The 14,274-nt window shown below is 49.8% G+C and overlaps 1 protein-coding gene and 1 long non-coding RNA gene across 4 annotated transcripts in view; one reads left to right on the top strand and one right to left on the bottom strand.

The window, feature by feature from the left end:
• The first annotated feature begins 2,886 nt into the window (after nucleotides 1-2,886).
• The window catches only part of kif7 (kinesin family member 7), a 36,716-nt gene continuing 25,328 nt past the window's right edge, over nucleotides 2,887-14,274 (top strand). Inside the window, exons 1-6 of one of the 2 annotated variants that reach the window (XM_085968566.1) lie at nucleotides 2,887-3,592; nucleotides 5,423-5,623; nucleotides 6,332-7,254; nucleotides 9,079-9,222; nucleotides 11,301-11,537; nucleotides 13,846-14,039. In XM_085968566.1, the coding sequence (XP_085824692.1) occupies nucleotides 3,265-3,592; nucleotides 5,423-5,623; nucleotides 6,332-7,254; nucleotides 9,079-9,222; nucleotides 11,301-11,537; nucleotides 13,846-14,039 (2,027 nt within the window). In that variant the 5' untranslated portion in view covers nucleotides 2,887-3,264. The remainder of the gene's footprint in view (nucleotides 3,593-5,422; nucleotides 5,624-6,331; nucleotides 7,255-9,078; nucleotides 9,223-11,300; nucleotides 11,538-13,845; nucleotides 14,040-14,274) is intronic. The other variant, XM_085968565.1, reaches the window with a different exon arrangement.
• The window catches only part of LOC147100000 (uncharacterized), a 37,827-nt gene continuing 37,185 nt past the window's right edge, over nucleotides 13,633-14,274 (bottom strand). For both annotated transcript variants that reach the window (XR_015073813.1, XR_015073812.1), the window contains exon 3: nucleotides 13,633-14,015. This is a non-coding gene — a long non-coding RNA (uncharacterized LOC147100000). The remainder of the gene's footprint in view (nucleotides 14,016-14,274) is intronic.

Below are 14,274 nucleotides of genomic sequence, written 5' to 3'. Positions count from 1 at the left end.
CCCCATCTCCCCCCCCCCCCGTCCTCCCCATCTCCCCCCCCCCCGTCCTCCCCATCTCCCCCCTCCCCATCCCCCCCCCCCCCCGTCCTCCCCATCTCCCCCCCCGTCCTCCCATCTCCCCCCCCGTCCTCCCCATCTCCCCCCCCGTCCTCCCCATCTCCCCCCCCCCCCCCGTCCTCCCCATCTCCCCCCCCGTCCTCCCCATCTCTCCCGACCCCCCCCCCCCCGTCCTCCCCATCTCTCCCCCCCCCCCCGTCCTCCCCATCTCTCCCCCCCCCCAGTCCTCCCCATCTCCCCCCCCCCCCCCCCGTCCTCCCCATCTCCCCCCCCCCCCCCGTCCTCCCCATCTCCCCCCCCCCCCCCCCGTCCTCCCCATCTCCCCCCCCCCCCCCGTCCTCCCCATCTCCCCCCCCCCCGTCCTCCCCATCTCTCCCCCCCCCCGTCCTCCCCATCTCCCCCCCCCCCCCGTCCTCCCCATCTCCCCCCCCCCCCCGTCCTCCCCATCTCCCCCCCCCGTCCTCCCCATCTCCCCCCCCCCGTCCTCCCCATCTCCCCCCCCCCCGTCCTCCCCATCTCCCCCCCCCCCGTCCTCCCCATCTCCCCCCCCCGTCGCTCCCCATCTCCCCCCCCCGTCCTCCCCATCTCCCCCCCCCCGTCCTCCCCATCTCCCCCCCCCCGTCCTCCCCATCTCCCCCCCCCGTCCTCCCATCTCCCCCCCCCGTCCTCCCCATCTCCCCCCCCCCCCCGTCCTCCCCATCTCCCCCCCCGTCCTCCCCATCTCCCCCCCCGTCCTCCCCATCTCCCCCCCCGTCCTCCCCATCTCCCCCCCCGTCCTCCCCATCTCCCCCCCCCCCGTCCTCCCCATCTCCCCCCGTCCTCCCCATCTCCCCCCCCGTCCTCCCCATCTCCCCCCCCCCCTCCCCCGTCCTCCCCATCTCCCCATCTCCCCCCCCCCCCGTCCTCCCCATCTCCCCCCCCCGTCCTCCCCATCTCCCCCCCCCCCCGTCCTCCCCATCTCCCCCCCCCCCGTCCTCCCCATCTCCCCCCCCCCCCGTCCTCCCCATCTCCCCCCCGTCCGTCCTCCCATCTCCCCCCCCCCGTCCTCCCCATCCCCCCCCCCGTCCTCCCCATCTCACCCCCCCCGTCCTCCCCATCTCCCCCCCCCCCCGTCCTCCCCATCCCCCCCCCCCCCCGTCCTCCCCATCCCCCCCCCCCCCCGTCCTCCCCATCCCCCCCCCCGTCCTCCCCATCTCCCCCCCCGTCCTCCCCATCTCCCCCCCCTCCCCCCCCCCCCCCCCCCCCCCCCTGGTCCTCACCATCTCCCCGCCCCCCCCGGTCCTCACCATCTCCCCCCCCCCCCCCCCCCGGTCCCTCACCATCTCCCTGCCCCGTGACCTCCCCCCTCTCCCACGATCTCTCCTATATCTCCTCCCTATCTTCCTCCTCTCTTTCCACATTCTGGAGTTCCCCTCCAAGCTTCAGAAACTCAACATCTCTTTGAAGGTCAGAAATACCTGAGCCACATTGCAGGGCAGAGTCAGAAAGCTCAATGTAGTGGTTTCTGAGCCGCCTGCTGGAAAGTGAATGTCGAGTAAAGACATGCTTGACTGTGATCCTCCGGTGATTTAATGCCTGGTTACAGTTGCTGGTCACTCAGGCTAGATTACTGGAGGGCTGCCGGTGCAATTTGTCCACGTGTAAAATAGGTAGAGATGCCTCCGATCAACTGGAGGGTAGCTGGCGCCCATGTAACTGCATCCCAACAGGAGCTAGCCCTTTCACGAGAGGGATGGGTGGTGAGGGTGGGAACAAAACATGCATTTATGAGAGAATTCTCACGGTGATATAGCTTAGAATGAAATTGTTACACAAGTCCAGTCATTCCTTAGTCAGTGCCTGTTGTTGGTGCTTTGAGATTTTATTTGCATTGCCGAGCTGCAGTTGGATGATTCCGATGCAGGAGAGCTGCATGCCATTGTAGTTAACCGCAGAGTTGTGCGCCTGCTGCAGAAAATTCAGTGGAAGAGTGACATGACATGAGCTACGTTGTGTTGATCTGTATTTTTGTTCATGTTCTCACGAGATCATAATTTATCAGACCTTGAGATCAATAAATTGTGATTATTTCGGTTTGTAAAATCTCTCCTTTTTGGTTGCCGATTCACATCTGTCTTGATCTGAAGCTACATGACCTGGCTGGGCCAACTGTTTCTATGTTTCTATTCTTAAGGCTAAAGGGATCAGGGGATATGGGGAGAAAGCAGGGACAGGGGACTGAATTTGGATGATCAGCCATGATCTCATTAAATGGCGGAGCAGGCTCGAGGGGCCGAATGGCCTACTCCTGCTCCTATCTTCTATGTTTCTATAACTGGCCTCCCACATTTGTATTCTGGTCTTTGTAGTAAGAAAATAATACAGTATATGTTTATATGCTGCAATCGTTTCAGCGAGGTCCGAAGGAGCTCCCTCATGCCCTGTTTTTGATGATCAAACTAGCATCTTTTTTAAACACAGCTTTGAACTCTGATATGTTCTAATTGATCTCATTTAGCAGAAGAATGTAAGGGGGTGATTTTAACTCCGTCCGCCTGGCATAAACAGGGCGGCAGCGGCCCGAAAAGAGCGTTGGTTAGTTTACTGCCATATTTGAACTACTGCTCCGGCTGCTGCCATCTTGGGTAGGGTCCTGAGATGGGCGGCCGGAACACCCGCCCGTTTCAGACAAGAGGCTCACTAATGCTGCTCTTTTCGGGCCTTTGCCGCCCTCTTTATGCCAGGCGGACGGTGTTAAAAATCACCCCTTTATATTCTTCTGCTCGATGAGATCAGTTAAAACATATCAGAGTTTAAAGCCTTGTTTAAAAAAGATGATAATGCTGGAGGCCGCTCTGAAAACGGCCCAGGAAACGTCGAATATTATTTCTTTGGTGGGGCCAGGAGGAACAGCAGTACTCTTCCTGGGCCCACCAGAAAAATCCTCTAGGCTTATGTCTGAGGCTTCCTCCTAGAATTGCCGCCACCGCCTCCAAAGAGCAATGCTTTCAGGAGAGATGGGGTGGAAATCCAATACATACATTTAAGAAACAATCCTATAAATCATCTGGCAGTTTGTAATTGGTCCCGTTGAGCAGAAGAAGATGCCATTGTAGAAGTTAATTGTCTTTTTTTTCCCTGCAGTACGCCAGCCTGATGCCAGGCACTCGGATTCTTGGATAACGCGTCAGTTTGCGCTCTCAACAGCGGCTGCTTTGAGCTGCAGACATGGCGCCGAAGCCGAGTGGCTCCACAAAGGCCGAGGAGACGCCTGTCAGGGTGGCAGTCCGGATCAGACCGCTGCTGCCCAAAGAAATGCTGCACGGACATCAGTCCTGTGTCCACGTCGACCTCGACTCGCAGCAGGTTACACTGGGGAACAATCGGCATTTTCAATTCAATGTGATCTTTGACCAGACCTCCAGCCAGGACGAGGTGTACAACAGCAGTGTGGAGCCGCTTGTCGAGGCTTTCTTTGAGGGTTTCAATGCCACCGTGTTTGCCTATGGACAGACCGGGTCGGGCAAAACGTACACCATTGGGGAAGCTTACATATGTAAGTTAAACACAAGCGGGAGTTAACACTTCGAAACTCACGGGCACCTCTGCATTGAAATAAAAGTAACGGTTGAGCTCCGACTGCGGCTCAGTCAGTAACTGCAATGCATGGGGTGGCACTGAGCCGTACCGATCGGAAGGGTGCTCAGTTCTATCCTCGCTTTTTGCTCTTATCTGAACTCAAGTGGGGCGTTAAGATTCGCTTCAGTGCCCCTGTGCTAGGGAGAGGGAAAAATCAGCCAAAGCTCTTGTTTCCAATCACTAGCCAGTGACGAGTTTTCATCCACAGCATTAGTCCTGGTCAATCTTTCTCCCTCAACCAACATCACCAAAAAACAGATGATCTGATTGACGTAATAAAACTCACTACACACTTGGCTTGAGCATAAAGCAAGGCTTTAATCAACTTGTTTCAGAACATGGAGGTCTAGTTGTACTTCACTAGTTCCTTGTCTTACAAAATGTCCCTGGCAAGCTGAGCCCACGCCCGAGTATTTATACTCCTTGGACGGCGCCACCAGCTGGCCATCCAGCGTTATTTCATGAGTAGTTTCTTGATGAATGATGAGATTTATAACACTGATCATTATCACATTGCTGTTTGTGGGACCTTGCTGCGCACAAATTGGCGGCCACCTTTCCCACAACACAACAGTGACTACACTTCAAAAGTACTTCATTGGTTGTAAAGCGCTTTGGGACATCCTGAGGTCGTGAAAGACGCTATAGAAATGCAAGTCTTTTTCTTTCTTTGGAATTTCTGCTGCCCACAGTTACATCACTAGATATAATAAAGAAGCCAGTATGCCTTGGTTCATAAGAATTAGGAGCAGGAGTAGGCCATATGGCCTCTCGAGCCTGCTCCGCCATTCAATAAGATCATGGCTGATCTTCGATCTCAACTCCACCCACGTTCCCGCCCAATTGTACCTCTTTCCACTTTAAAAAAAAAAAAAAAAATTGCTATAATTGTCTGTATTATCCAGCCAAATTCTTCATCTGGGAGTGATTAATGTTGCGGGGGCCACGAGTCTGGAGGGCCATTTCCCAGAGAAATGTTGACAGTGGGCAGGAGTGAAGCCAACCATAGCAGACGAGATGCATAGTCGCAGGAGATCAGAGTCATCTGGTTAAGTTTTATGCACTAGCCTAGTAACTATAGATAGGTGCTCTTCTGTCTGTTGTAAGCCTGGATTGAATTGATTTTCAGCTTGGCAGCACTGTTCTGTTGCACTGCATGCTGTGGTTTGTGTGAAACTACTGTGTTCACACCAGTGTATGATTCCAGGGGCTATGAAGTGTGAAAGCTCCTGACCGAGAGTGCTTATTCCCCAGTTATCTTGGTCACTACACAAGGACAAGCGAAACAAATCTCAAATAAAAAGGAGAGGGGTGGTGGAAAACTACACACACACACAAGGCTCAATGTTTAAGTGTGTAACACTAATTAAGGCATTAAATAAATGTTGTTAATTAGTAATGCTGTAAATTGGAGCCAAAGCCACATAATTGCCTGAAAATGATTGCAGATACATCAAGTAATCATATTTTAATTGTGGAATAAGTTACCAGGGAAGAACTTTGAAGCGGTCAATATAAATGGGCTAAAGAAAAAAAACAGGCGTGGTTTTGAAGAGAGAAGGGATTGGGCGATATAGTGAGAAAGTGGGTCGACAGAGTTGATATATTAAAAAAAGGGACAGGCTTTTTGGGACTAATGGCCTGTTCCTGGATTCATTTGTTCTGCGGTGTGTTAGATAGTGTCTGTGCATTGTTGGATCCATTACATATTTAAATATTTACCCAGGTTTTGTTTTCCCCCCCTCAGCTTCTGTGACTGAAGATGACCAGGGTATAATTCCCCGTGCTTTGGCCGAGATATTTAAGCTGATTGATGAGAATGATGCAGTGGATCACACTGTTAAGGTGTCATACCTTGAGGTTTACAAGGAAGAATTCAGAGACCTGTTGGAGGTGGAAACAGCAAGTAAAGATATCCGCACTCGAGAGGATGACAAAGGAAACACAGGTCAGTGAGTGTGTTGTGTTCAGGAAGGGCGAAATCAGATGGGTCTTCATCCAAAACTGACATGAGTCGTGACCCTGCAGTACTAAGCTAGGGGAACTTTGGATTGAGGAGGCAGGTAGAGTCTATAATGAGAATTTATTTATTTATTCATTCATGGGATATAGACATCGCTGACAAGGCCAGCATTTATTGCCCATCTCTAATTGCCCTTGAGAAGGTGGTGGTGAGCCGCCGCCTTGAACCACTGCAGTTCGTATGGTGAGGGTACTCCCACAGTGCTGTTAGGGAGGGAGTTCCAGGATTTTGACCTAGTGACGATGAAGGATCGGCGATATATTTCCAAGTCGGGATGGTGTGTGACTTGGAGGGGAACTTGGAAGTGGTAGTGTTCCCATGGGCCCGCTGCCCTTGTCTTTCTAGGTGGTAGATGTTGCAGGTTTGGGAGGTGCTGTCGAAGAAGCCTTGGCGAGTTGCTGCAGTGCATCTTGTAGATGGTACACACTGCAGCCACGGTACACCGGTGGTGGAGGGAGTGAATGTTTCAGATGGTGGATGGGGTGCCAATCAAGCGGGCTGCTTTGTCCTGGATGGTGTCGAGCTTCTTTAGTATGGTATTGCTTTGTTCGCTTGATAAATCAGTGGTAGCTTCTGTCATGTGGGTACTGACTTGTCTACTCATTGACTTGTGGCTATCTGTTTTGTTTCTAGTGCTCTGTGGTGTCAAGGAATGCGAAGTGGAAGGTTTGGATGAGGCTCTGAGCCTGCTGGAGATTGGCAACACTGCCAAGCACACTGGCGCCACACAGGTCAACACACACTCCAGCCGCTCTCACACCATCTTTACCGTTACCATGGAGCAGAGGCGAGGACTTGGTCGGACCACACGACTCGCAGCCGCTGCCGGAGACCCATTAAGTTCCACGCAGGTGATAACCTCCAAGTTCCACTTTGTGGACCTGGCAGGCTCCGAACGAATTGTAAAGACGGGCAACACTGGTGAACGCCTGAAAGAATCCATTCAGATCAACAGTGGATTGTTGGCATTGGGGAACGTCATCAGTGCCCTGGGCGATCCAAAGAGAAAGAGTTCCCATATTCCTTATCGGGATTCCAAGATTACCAGGATCCTGAAAGATTCACTTGGCGGGAATGCCAAGACGCTGATGATTGCCTGTATCAGCCCCTCTTCATTAAACTTCGATGAGCATTTGAATTCTTTAAATTATGCCAAAAGGGCTCAGAACATTAAAAACCAGGCTGTGATAAACTGCAAGAAGGAGGTGGATCGGACCAATGAGCTGGAACTACAAATCAAGACTCTCCATGAGGCTTTGGAGCACAACCAGCATGTGGCATCAAGCAAGTGCTTCAGGCGGTCGACCGAGGAATACATGGCCCGACTGCATGCCGAGAGCTCCCATTACCGGACCTGCACGGATACTGCGTACCGAATCTTTATGGAGCTGCAGGGAGACAGGAACCTCACAGTGGATCAAGTGCTGAAAGTGAAAGAGTGGATAACAATCGTGGAAGAGACGCGGAGTGAGCTTACCACTGCCTCTGGCCTGGACAGCGGTATCGAGTGCACATCAGCTGACGAACCCAAGACCCGGGAAGTATCCAAGCCACAGGTGCGCCTTTGAATGATGAGGATCTATTAATTTATATAAAATAGTGCAAAAGCACCAGGAAAAGTTAAGTCAAATGTCTCCTTTTCTTTATTACAGGAAACTTTGTTATATCCGGCACCGACGGGACCGAGCTGTTGCCAATCTATCAAAACTGCCGGACATACAAAGTTAATGTTGAAGCATACGGAGGTTTTCATCTCCATATCTGACAACAAACACTGTTGCTTAGCAACAGCTTCTAAAGAGTCGGCTGCAGCTGCAAGCATCTCTAGCTGAAGCTGTTGCTATAGCTACAGACCTTGCAGTGCCTGACTGGGGGGGGAAAAAAAAGAACGAGAACTAAAAAAACTTATAGAAAACGGCTCCTGATTTTTGCCGTTAGATCGAGTATTCCGGACATACAACCTCCGGATAAACCAAAGTTTCCTGTATTGAGAAACCTAAATGAAAAAAATCAAGGCCCTTGCTGCAAAAAAGACATGATGAATCACAATATACTGTGGTGAGGTGATTTCAAGCTTCTGTATTCTTAGTTCCAAAATTCATTGTGTTTTTTGCATTAAACTGCACCTGCCACCTATCTGCCCATGCAGCTTACTTATTTATAAAAATATCTATCTAATTCTCTCGCCAGTTTTTCCGTACTGCTCCCTGAGCAGCCTATTCTACCCTCTGTGTAAAGAAGTTAAATGCGCAGAGAATTGGATAGATATTTTTAGGACCAGTGGATGAATTGGAGTCTTTCAGATCCTGAGCTTCCCTACGTTCCTCTTTTAACAGCTCCATGTTGGTCAGTAATGGAATGTTTTTCTGATGCAGTGTTGTCATCAAGATTTCAGTGAGTGCAGGAACTTTTCCACTCTGATTTCAAAAGGGCTTGTGATATTTTCATGCAGCGTCCACTTGATCTATGGAAAACAGCCAGTGGTATAATTTTAGATTCTGCCCATCCAAACTCTCTTATGTTTGGAGGGAGCATTTTAAGGTATACAACACTAGGGTAAAGTACTAGTGGTTACAGATCTGTCACTGGTGGTGCTGGAGGCAATTTGTGGTTGAATTAAGTGCACCATAAGTCCAAGTGTATTATCTGAAGTAAAAAAGGTTTCCATGGTGTTTTGTCAGCCATGGCGTAGTTGGTAGCACCCTCACCTCTAAGTCAGAAGGTTGTGGGTTCAAGTCCCACTCCAGAGACTTGAGCACAAACATCTAGGCCAACACTCCAGTGCAGTACTGAGGGAGTGCTACACTGTCGGAGGTTGCTGCCTTTAGGATGAGACATTAAACTGAGACATTAAACTGCTCCCTCAGGTGGATGTTAAAGATCCCTAGGCACTATTTCGAAGAAGAGCAGGAGAGTTATCCCCGGTGTCCTGGCCAATATTTATCCCTCAGTCAACATAACAAAAACGGATTATCTGGTCATTACCACATTGCTATTTGTGGGAGCTTGCTGTGCGCAAATTGGCTGCTGCGTTTCCTACATTACAACAGTGACTACACTTCAAAAGTACTTCATTGGCTGTAAAGCGCTTTGGGACTGTCGAGGGATATGGGGATCGGGCAGGAAAGTGGATTTGAGGTCGAAGATCAGCCATGAACGTATTGAATGGTGGAGCAGGCTCGAAGGGCCGTATGACCTACTCTTGCTCCTAATTCTTATGGGCCGTCCAATGGTCATGATGGCGCTATATAAATGCAAGTCTTTTTTTTGGTACCAATATGGTAAATAGCCCAGTGACCACATTGTGAATGGTTCTCATCACTTTATCTCTGATGGCTGTATATTGTGATATTGTAACCCTCCTCCATCTTTCTACACAGGGTCGCACTGAAGTTGACACAGACCTTGGGCGAGAGCAGAAGCAGCTTGTTCCAAAACTGCAGGCACAGGTTCAGCGGCTGGAGGAAGAGAACAGAGATTTCCTGGCAGCCCTCGAGGATGCCATGGAGCGGTTTAAGCAGCAGGTAGCAGCCTCGAGTCTGGGTTCTGCCATAGAACTTAACTAGCTCGAGCATGATCAGGAACAGCAGACACAAGGAGCTGGACTGTTTCCAGTACACAAGAAAATATAAATTTAAAAAGGACAACAGCTCCGTCAGAAAAAAGACAGGTTTGCGTAAGAGTTTAAGAAAACCCAGATTGAGAAATAAGCACGCATCAATCATACCAGCTAGAGTTCCTGCCTGATTATTCTATCGTCGGCTTCCCTTCCACACCACCCACTGAATCCCCTACGTTAAGGACACCTAATTTCCATCTCTGACCATCGCTGAAAATGATCAAGCAGCGTTGTTTATATCTCCGTAACCCTCAATCTCCCTTCATAGAAACATAGAAGATAGGAGCAGGAGTAGGCCATTCGGCCCTTCGAGCCTGCTCCGCCATTCAACGAGATCATGGCTGATCATCCAAACCCTAGCACCCGGTCCCTACACCGACAGCCATCCCACCCAAGCCCTATCCCCGTAACCCCACGTATTTAATCCCCCCTAACACTAAGGGTCAATTTTATCATGGCCAATCAACCTAACCTGCACATCTTTGGACTGTGGGAGGAAACCGGAGCACCCGGAGGAAACCCACGCAAACACGGGGAGAATGTGCAAACTCCACACAGACAGTCACCCGAGGCCGGATTTGAACCCGGGTCCCTGGCACTGTGAGGCAACAGTGCTAGCCACTATGCTGCCCTTCTCAACAGAGATTGATCCAGCTCCTTTTTGAAGGTGCCAGTTGACCCCAAAAGTAACTTCCTTTTCTGGAGTCTGCTCCACATCCACAGTCCTTGGGCATTTTATTTTCTAATCTCTAACCTTGGCCGAGGCTCGTGAATGTTGTGCTCGTGCAGTCCTGTGCCCATTGTCCCGATTTAATAGCTTATGTGCCGTGGGTTATTTTGTGGGCCGTGACCATGTTTCCCTTCAGTCTTTTCTCCTGCACTAAGTTTATTCGCTTTAGCCTCCTTTCAAGTGCGACCCAGTCTGGATTGACCCATTGATCTGTCTTTTCTCTTTCAGGCGCTGACTGTCCTGCTGTACAGTTCCAGCAGTTTTCGTTTCCATTATAGACAGCGGGAAGTTGTAATGCTTGTGTGTTGTTAGCAATGACCTATTGATGCTGTTGTCGGCCTTAAATACTTATCACAAAAATTACAGCACCGAAGAACCATTTGGCCACGGTGCTCGTTAGCTCCACGCTAGAGTTGTCTATTCTAATCATATCTCCCTGTTCTTTCCCCTTTAATATTTTTCTTCAAATGTTTATTTAATTCCCTCTTAAATGCTCTGATTGATACAGCTTCAGTAGTCACTTGTGATCGTGTATTCCATATTCTGCTTGCCCAAAGTTTCTTTCAGCCTTTTTGATTACGCTTCTAGCACTAATCCTGCGTTTATGCCCTCTTCTGCTATATATCCTGTCAAACGCTTTCATAATTTTTGAAATTAGACCCCCACCTCCCCCCACCTTAGCTTTCTCTGCTCCAGTGAAGAGAGTCGTCGTTTTTCAAATCTCTCATCATAACTATATCCTCTAATTCCTGGTATCATCCAAGTGAATTTACATTGCACATTTTCCATGACTCCATGTGCGCAGAGGCCAGATGAGGACAGGATCAGTTTCTGCTGCCTTGTCCGCCAGGCTCACACACAAAGAATGGCCACTTGAGAGAGGTTCTGGAGGGCCACCGGTGTCTGTGAGACTGTGTTACATAGAATTTACGGCACAGAAACAGGCCATTCGGCCCACCTGGTTTATGCTCCACGTGGACCTCCTCCCACCCTACTTCAGCTAATCCTATCAGCATACCCTTCTATTCCTTTCTCTCTCATGTACTTATCTAGCTTCCCCTTAAGTGCATCTGTGCTAACCACCTCAACTACTTCCTGTGGTGGGGAGTTCCACATTCTCACCACTCTCTGGGTAAAGAAGTTTCGCCTGAATTCCTGTACCTCAGTACGAGCCACCACTCACTGGAAAAATTGGGAAGGAGGGAGGGAGAGAGGAAGTGTTTGTTAATATTTTATTTGGAATTGTTTTTCAGAATGAAACTTTATTGGACCAGGAGGATCAGATTGTTGAATTGCAGAGCAGACTGAAGCTGGTAGGAGGGGATCAGCCTGCAGTGTCAGTGGATGAGCTGCTGGAGTGTCTCCATCTTGCTGGCCTCAGCTGCAGGCCTCACACTGCCCCGCTGGACACTGCTCACCCTTGCACATTAAACGTGGCACATTCCAACCACATTCTCAATGATGAGACTGGAAGAATACATTCCAAAAAGGTGCGTTTCAAGTAACCTATGAGATGCCTAGTAAATATACTGCCCAGATGTAGCGTCAGTGGTGTCGGCTTGGCTCAGTTGGTAACACTCTCGCCTCTGGGTCAAAAGTTTACGAGTTCAAGCCCTCTGAGGATTTGAATGTACAGGAAACTTTTTTTTATCTGGCTCTGACGGGACTGGCGTGGTGCCGGTTGATCAAAAAGTCCGGATTACAAAGAGGTATACTTACCAAGGTACGAGAGCCCCGTACACGGCCACAGGTGCAGGAGCCCCGGTTACACGGCACTTGTGCAGGAGTCCCGGTTACACGGCCACAGATCCAGGCGTCCCTGTTGCACGGCCACAGGTGCAGGAACCCCGGTTACACGGCACTTGTGCAGGAGTCCCGGTTACACGGCCACAGATCCAGGCGTCCCTGTTGCACGGCCACAGGTGCAGGAACCCCGGTTACACGGCACTTGTGCAGGAGTCCCGGTTACACGGCCACGGATCCAGGCGTCCCTGTTGCACGGCCACAGGTGCAGGAACCCTGGTTACACGGCCACAGATCCAGGAACCCCGGTTACACGGCCACTAATATATAGTAAAACTTACCTGAACCTACTCCTGAATTTTGCCGGTTAAGAGAGATTTCCGGATATTTAGGTGCCAGTAAATTGAGAGTTTCCTGTATAATGTGAGTTGACAATCTAGAGGACTACCGCATTGTTGGAAGTGCTGCCCTTTGGATGAGACATTAAGTCAAGGGCCCTCTCTGCCATTTCTGGTGGTTCAGATGGGTGTTCAAGATCTTATGACACTAGCCAGAGAAAAGAAGGGTGTTTTTTTTTGCTGTTCTGGTCAACACAAGTCTCTCAATCAACGGCAGAAAATGGCTCATTTATACCACTGAGACTCCTGGGATCCTGTGTGCAAAATAGCTGCCATATTTTCCCACATAACACTCGCTGCTCTTCAAAATTAATTGATTGTGATGCACTTTTCAGAGAGATATGATAAGATACTGTATAATCACAAGTCTCCCTTTCTTTAATGGTGTAAAGCTGAATTATACTTGCTGATATCATCAGTTAATCCCATTGCAGAAACAGGACTGGGTGACTGTCAGTGGCCTGTGATATGATTTGATTTGCAACAACAACTTGCATTTATATAGCACCTTTAACGTAGAAAAACAGCCCAAGGCACTTTGCAGGAGTGCAATTAGGCAAAAATTGACAGAGACAAAGAAGGAGGTATTAGAAGGGGTGACTAAAAGCATGGTGAAAGAGGTGGGGTTTTGCAGGAGAGGAAGTTGGAGAGGCAGAGTGGTTTAGGGAGGGAGTTTCAGAGTATAGGGCCTAGATGGCTAAAGCGAGAGGGGGATAACAACACCGTGAACCCAAGTTATTTATAACTTGTTCCCAATTTCACAATTTTACCTCACTGATCCAGATCCCTTCTGTCAGTTGAATGTAAATGTCCGCTTCAGTCAGCTGATGTTTGCGGACTGACAAAATGGAAGGCTATTGGTTTGAGGTTCTTCGATTCATGGATACCCGACCAACATTACAAATAAACACAGAATGAGGGCTTTTTCCACCAGTTTTCTTCCTCATTTTCTGAAGGCGCTGACTTCTTGCTGGGAACAGTTCCACTGGTGCCACTTACTCTGCATCACCTAATTGGCCGTTCTACATGTGTGAGCTGAGATGCGAAGGGCTGGCTGATTATTTTACCAACGGAGGGTTTCACAACTGAGCCCAACCTGCCCTTGTCTGATTGCCACACACAGTAGGGGGGGGGTCACTAGATAGTGGTCAGGACTTGGAGCCAATTTTCCCTCTAAGCAGCCATGCAGTAATGGGAAAGATCCCGCGCAGGCCGCTCATCGGCTTCTCCATTGTAAATCCAGCGCATGCGCGGAAATTTAAAGGGGCCGTGCAGAACAAAGCGCACATTACAGGGAGCATAGCTCAGAGCCGCCTGATTTCCCTTTCCCGATTGCCACCCTGGCTGAGATCAGCGAATTCAACACAGACAAGGGAATCAACCTGATCTGTTGCATACTATCCACAGTCATCGGGGAGCTGCCGTTAACAAGTATTACAACAGAACTTGTCCAGTTGACTTTATTTTTGAAATAGCTACTATTGAAAGTTCAGCGGCACGCGAGGGGAAAATCTTCATACTGTAGTTCTGGCTTTGATTCAGGCACCAGTATCAGTAATGGAAGGTCAGCGTCTTCAGCCACTGCGTAACCTTACTCTTACTTTGCATTCTCGCCTGGCCACAAACTGTATTCCTCGCTATCTTCTTTTGTCAATAGATTTGTGCAAATGCCTCTTCCATGGAGCGCGCAGGCGCTGAGTTTCGCAGCCGCAGTCACTGCTTGCAGAGGAGTCTGGCGGACGAGGATTCTATGCTTCACGGAGACATCAGCGAGGATGGTGAGTCAACTGTCTTGCGATCTGACGAGGAACCGGAGGAGGATGAGTCCTGCAGGAGTAAAGGAAAAAGCAGGTAAGACATAACTGAACTGACGCTCACTTTACACCTGTGTTCTTATAAGTTACTCCTCAAAATCATAGGGTTCACAGCATTGAATGTAGACATTCATAGATTTATTAAGCAGATAAGAACATAAGAAATAGGAGCAGGAGTAGGCCAATCGGCCCCTCGAGCCTGCTCCACCATTCAATAAGATCATGGCTGATCTAATCCTAACCTCAAATCTACTATCACTCTACATCCCTCC

This window comes from Somniosus microcephalus, chromosome 27, assembly GCF_052327205.1.
Source record: "Somniosus microcephalus isolate GS21.2 chromosome 27, FLI_Smic_1.0, whole genome shotgun sequence".
Classification (NCBI taxonomy): domain Eukaryota; kingdom Metazoa; phylum Chordata; class Chondrichthyes; order Squaliformes; family Somniosidae; genus Somniosus; species Somniosus microcephalus.
The sequence above is the reverse complement of the archived record's forward strand: the minus strand, read 5'-3'. Positions and strand labels throughout refer to the sequence as shown.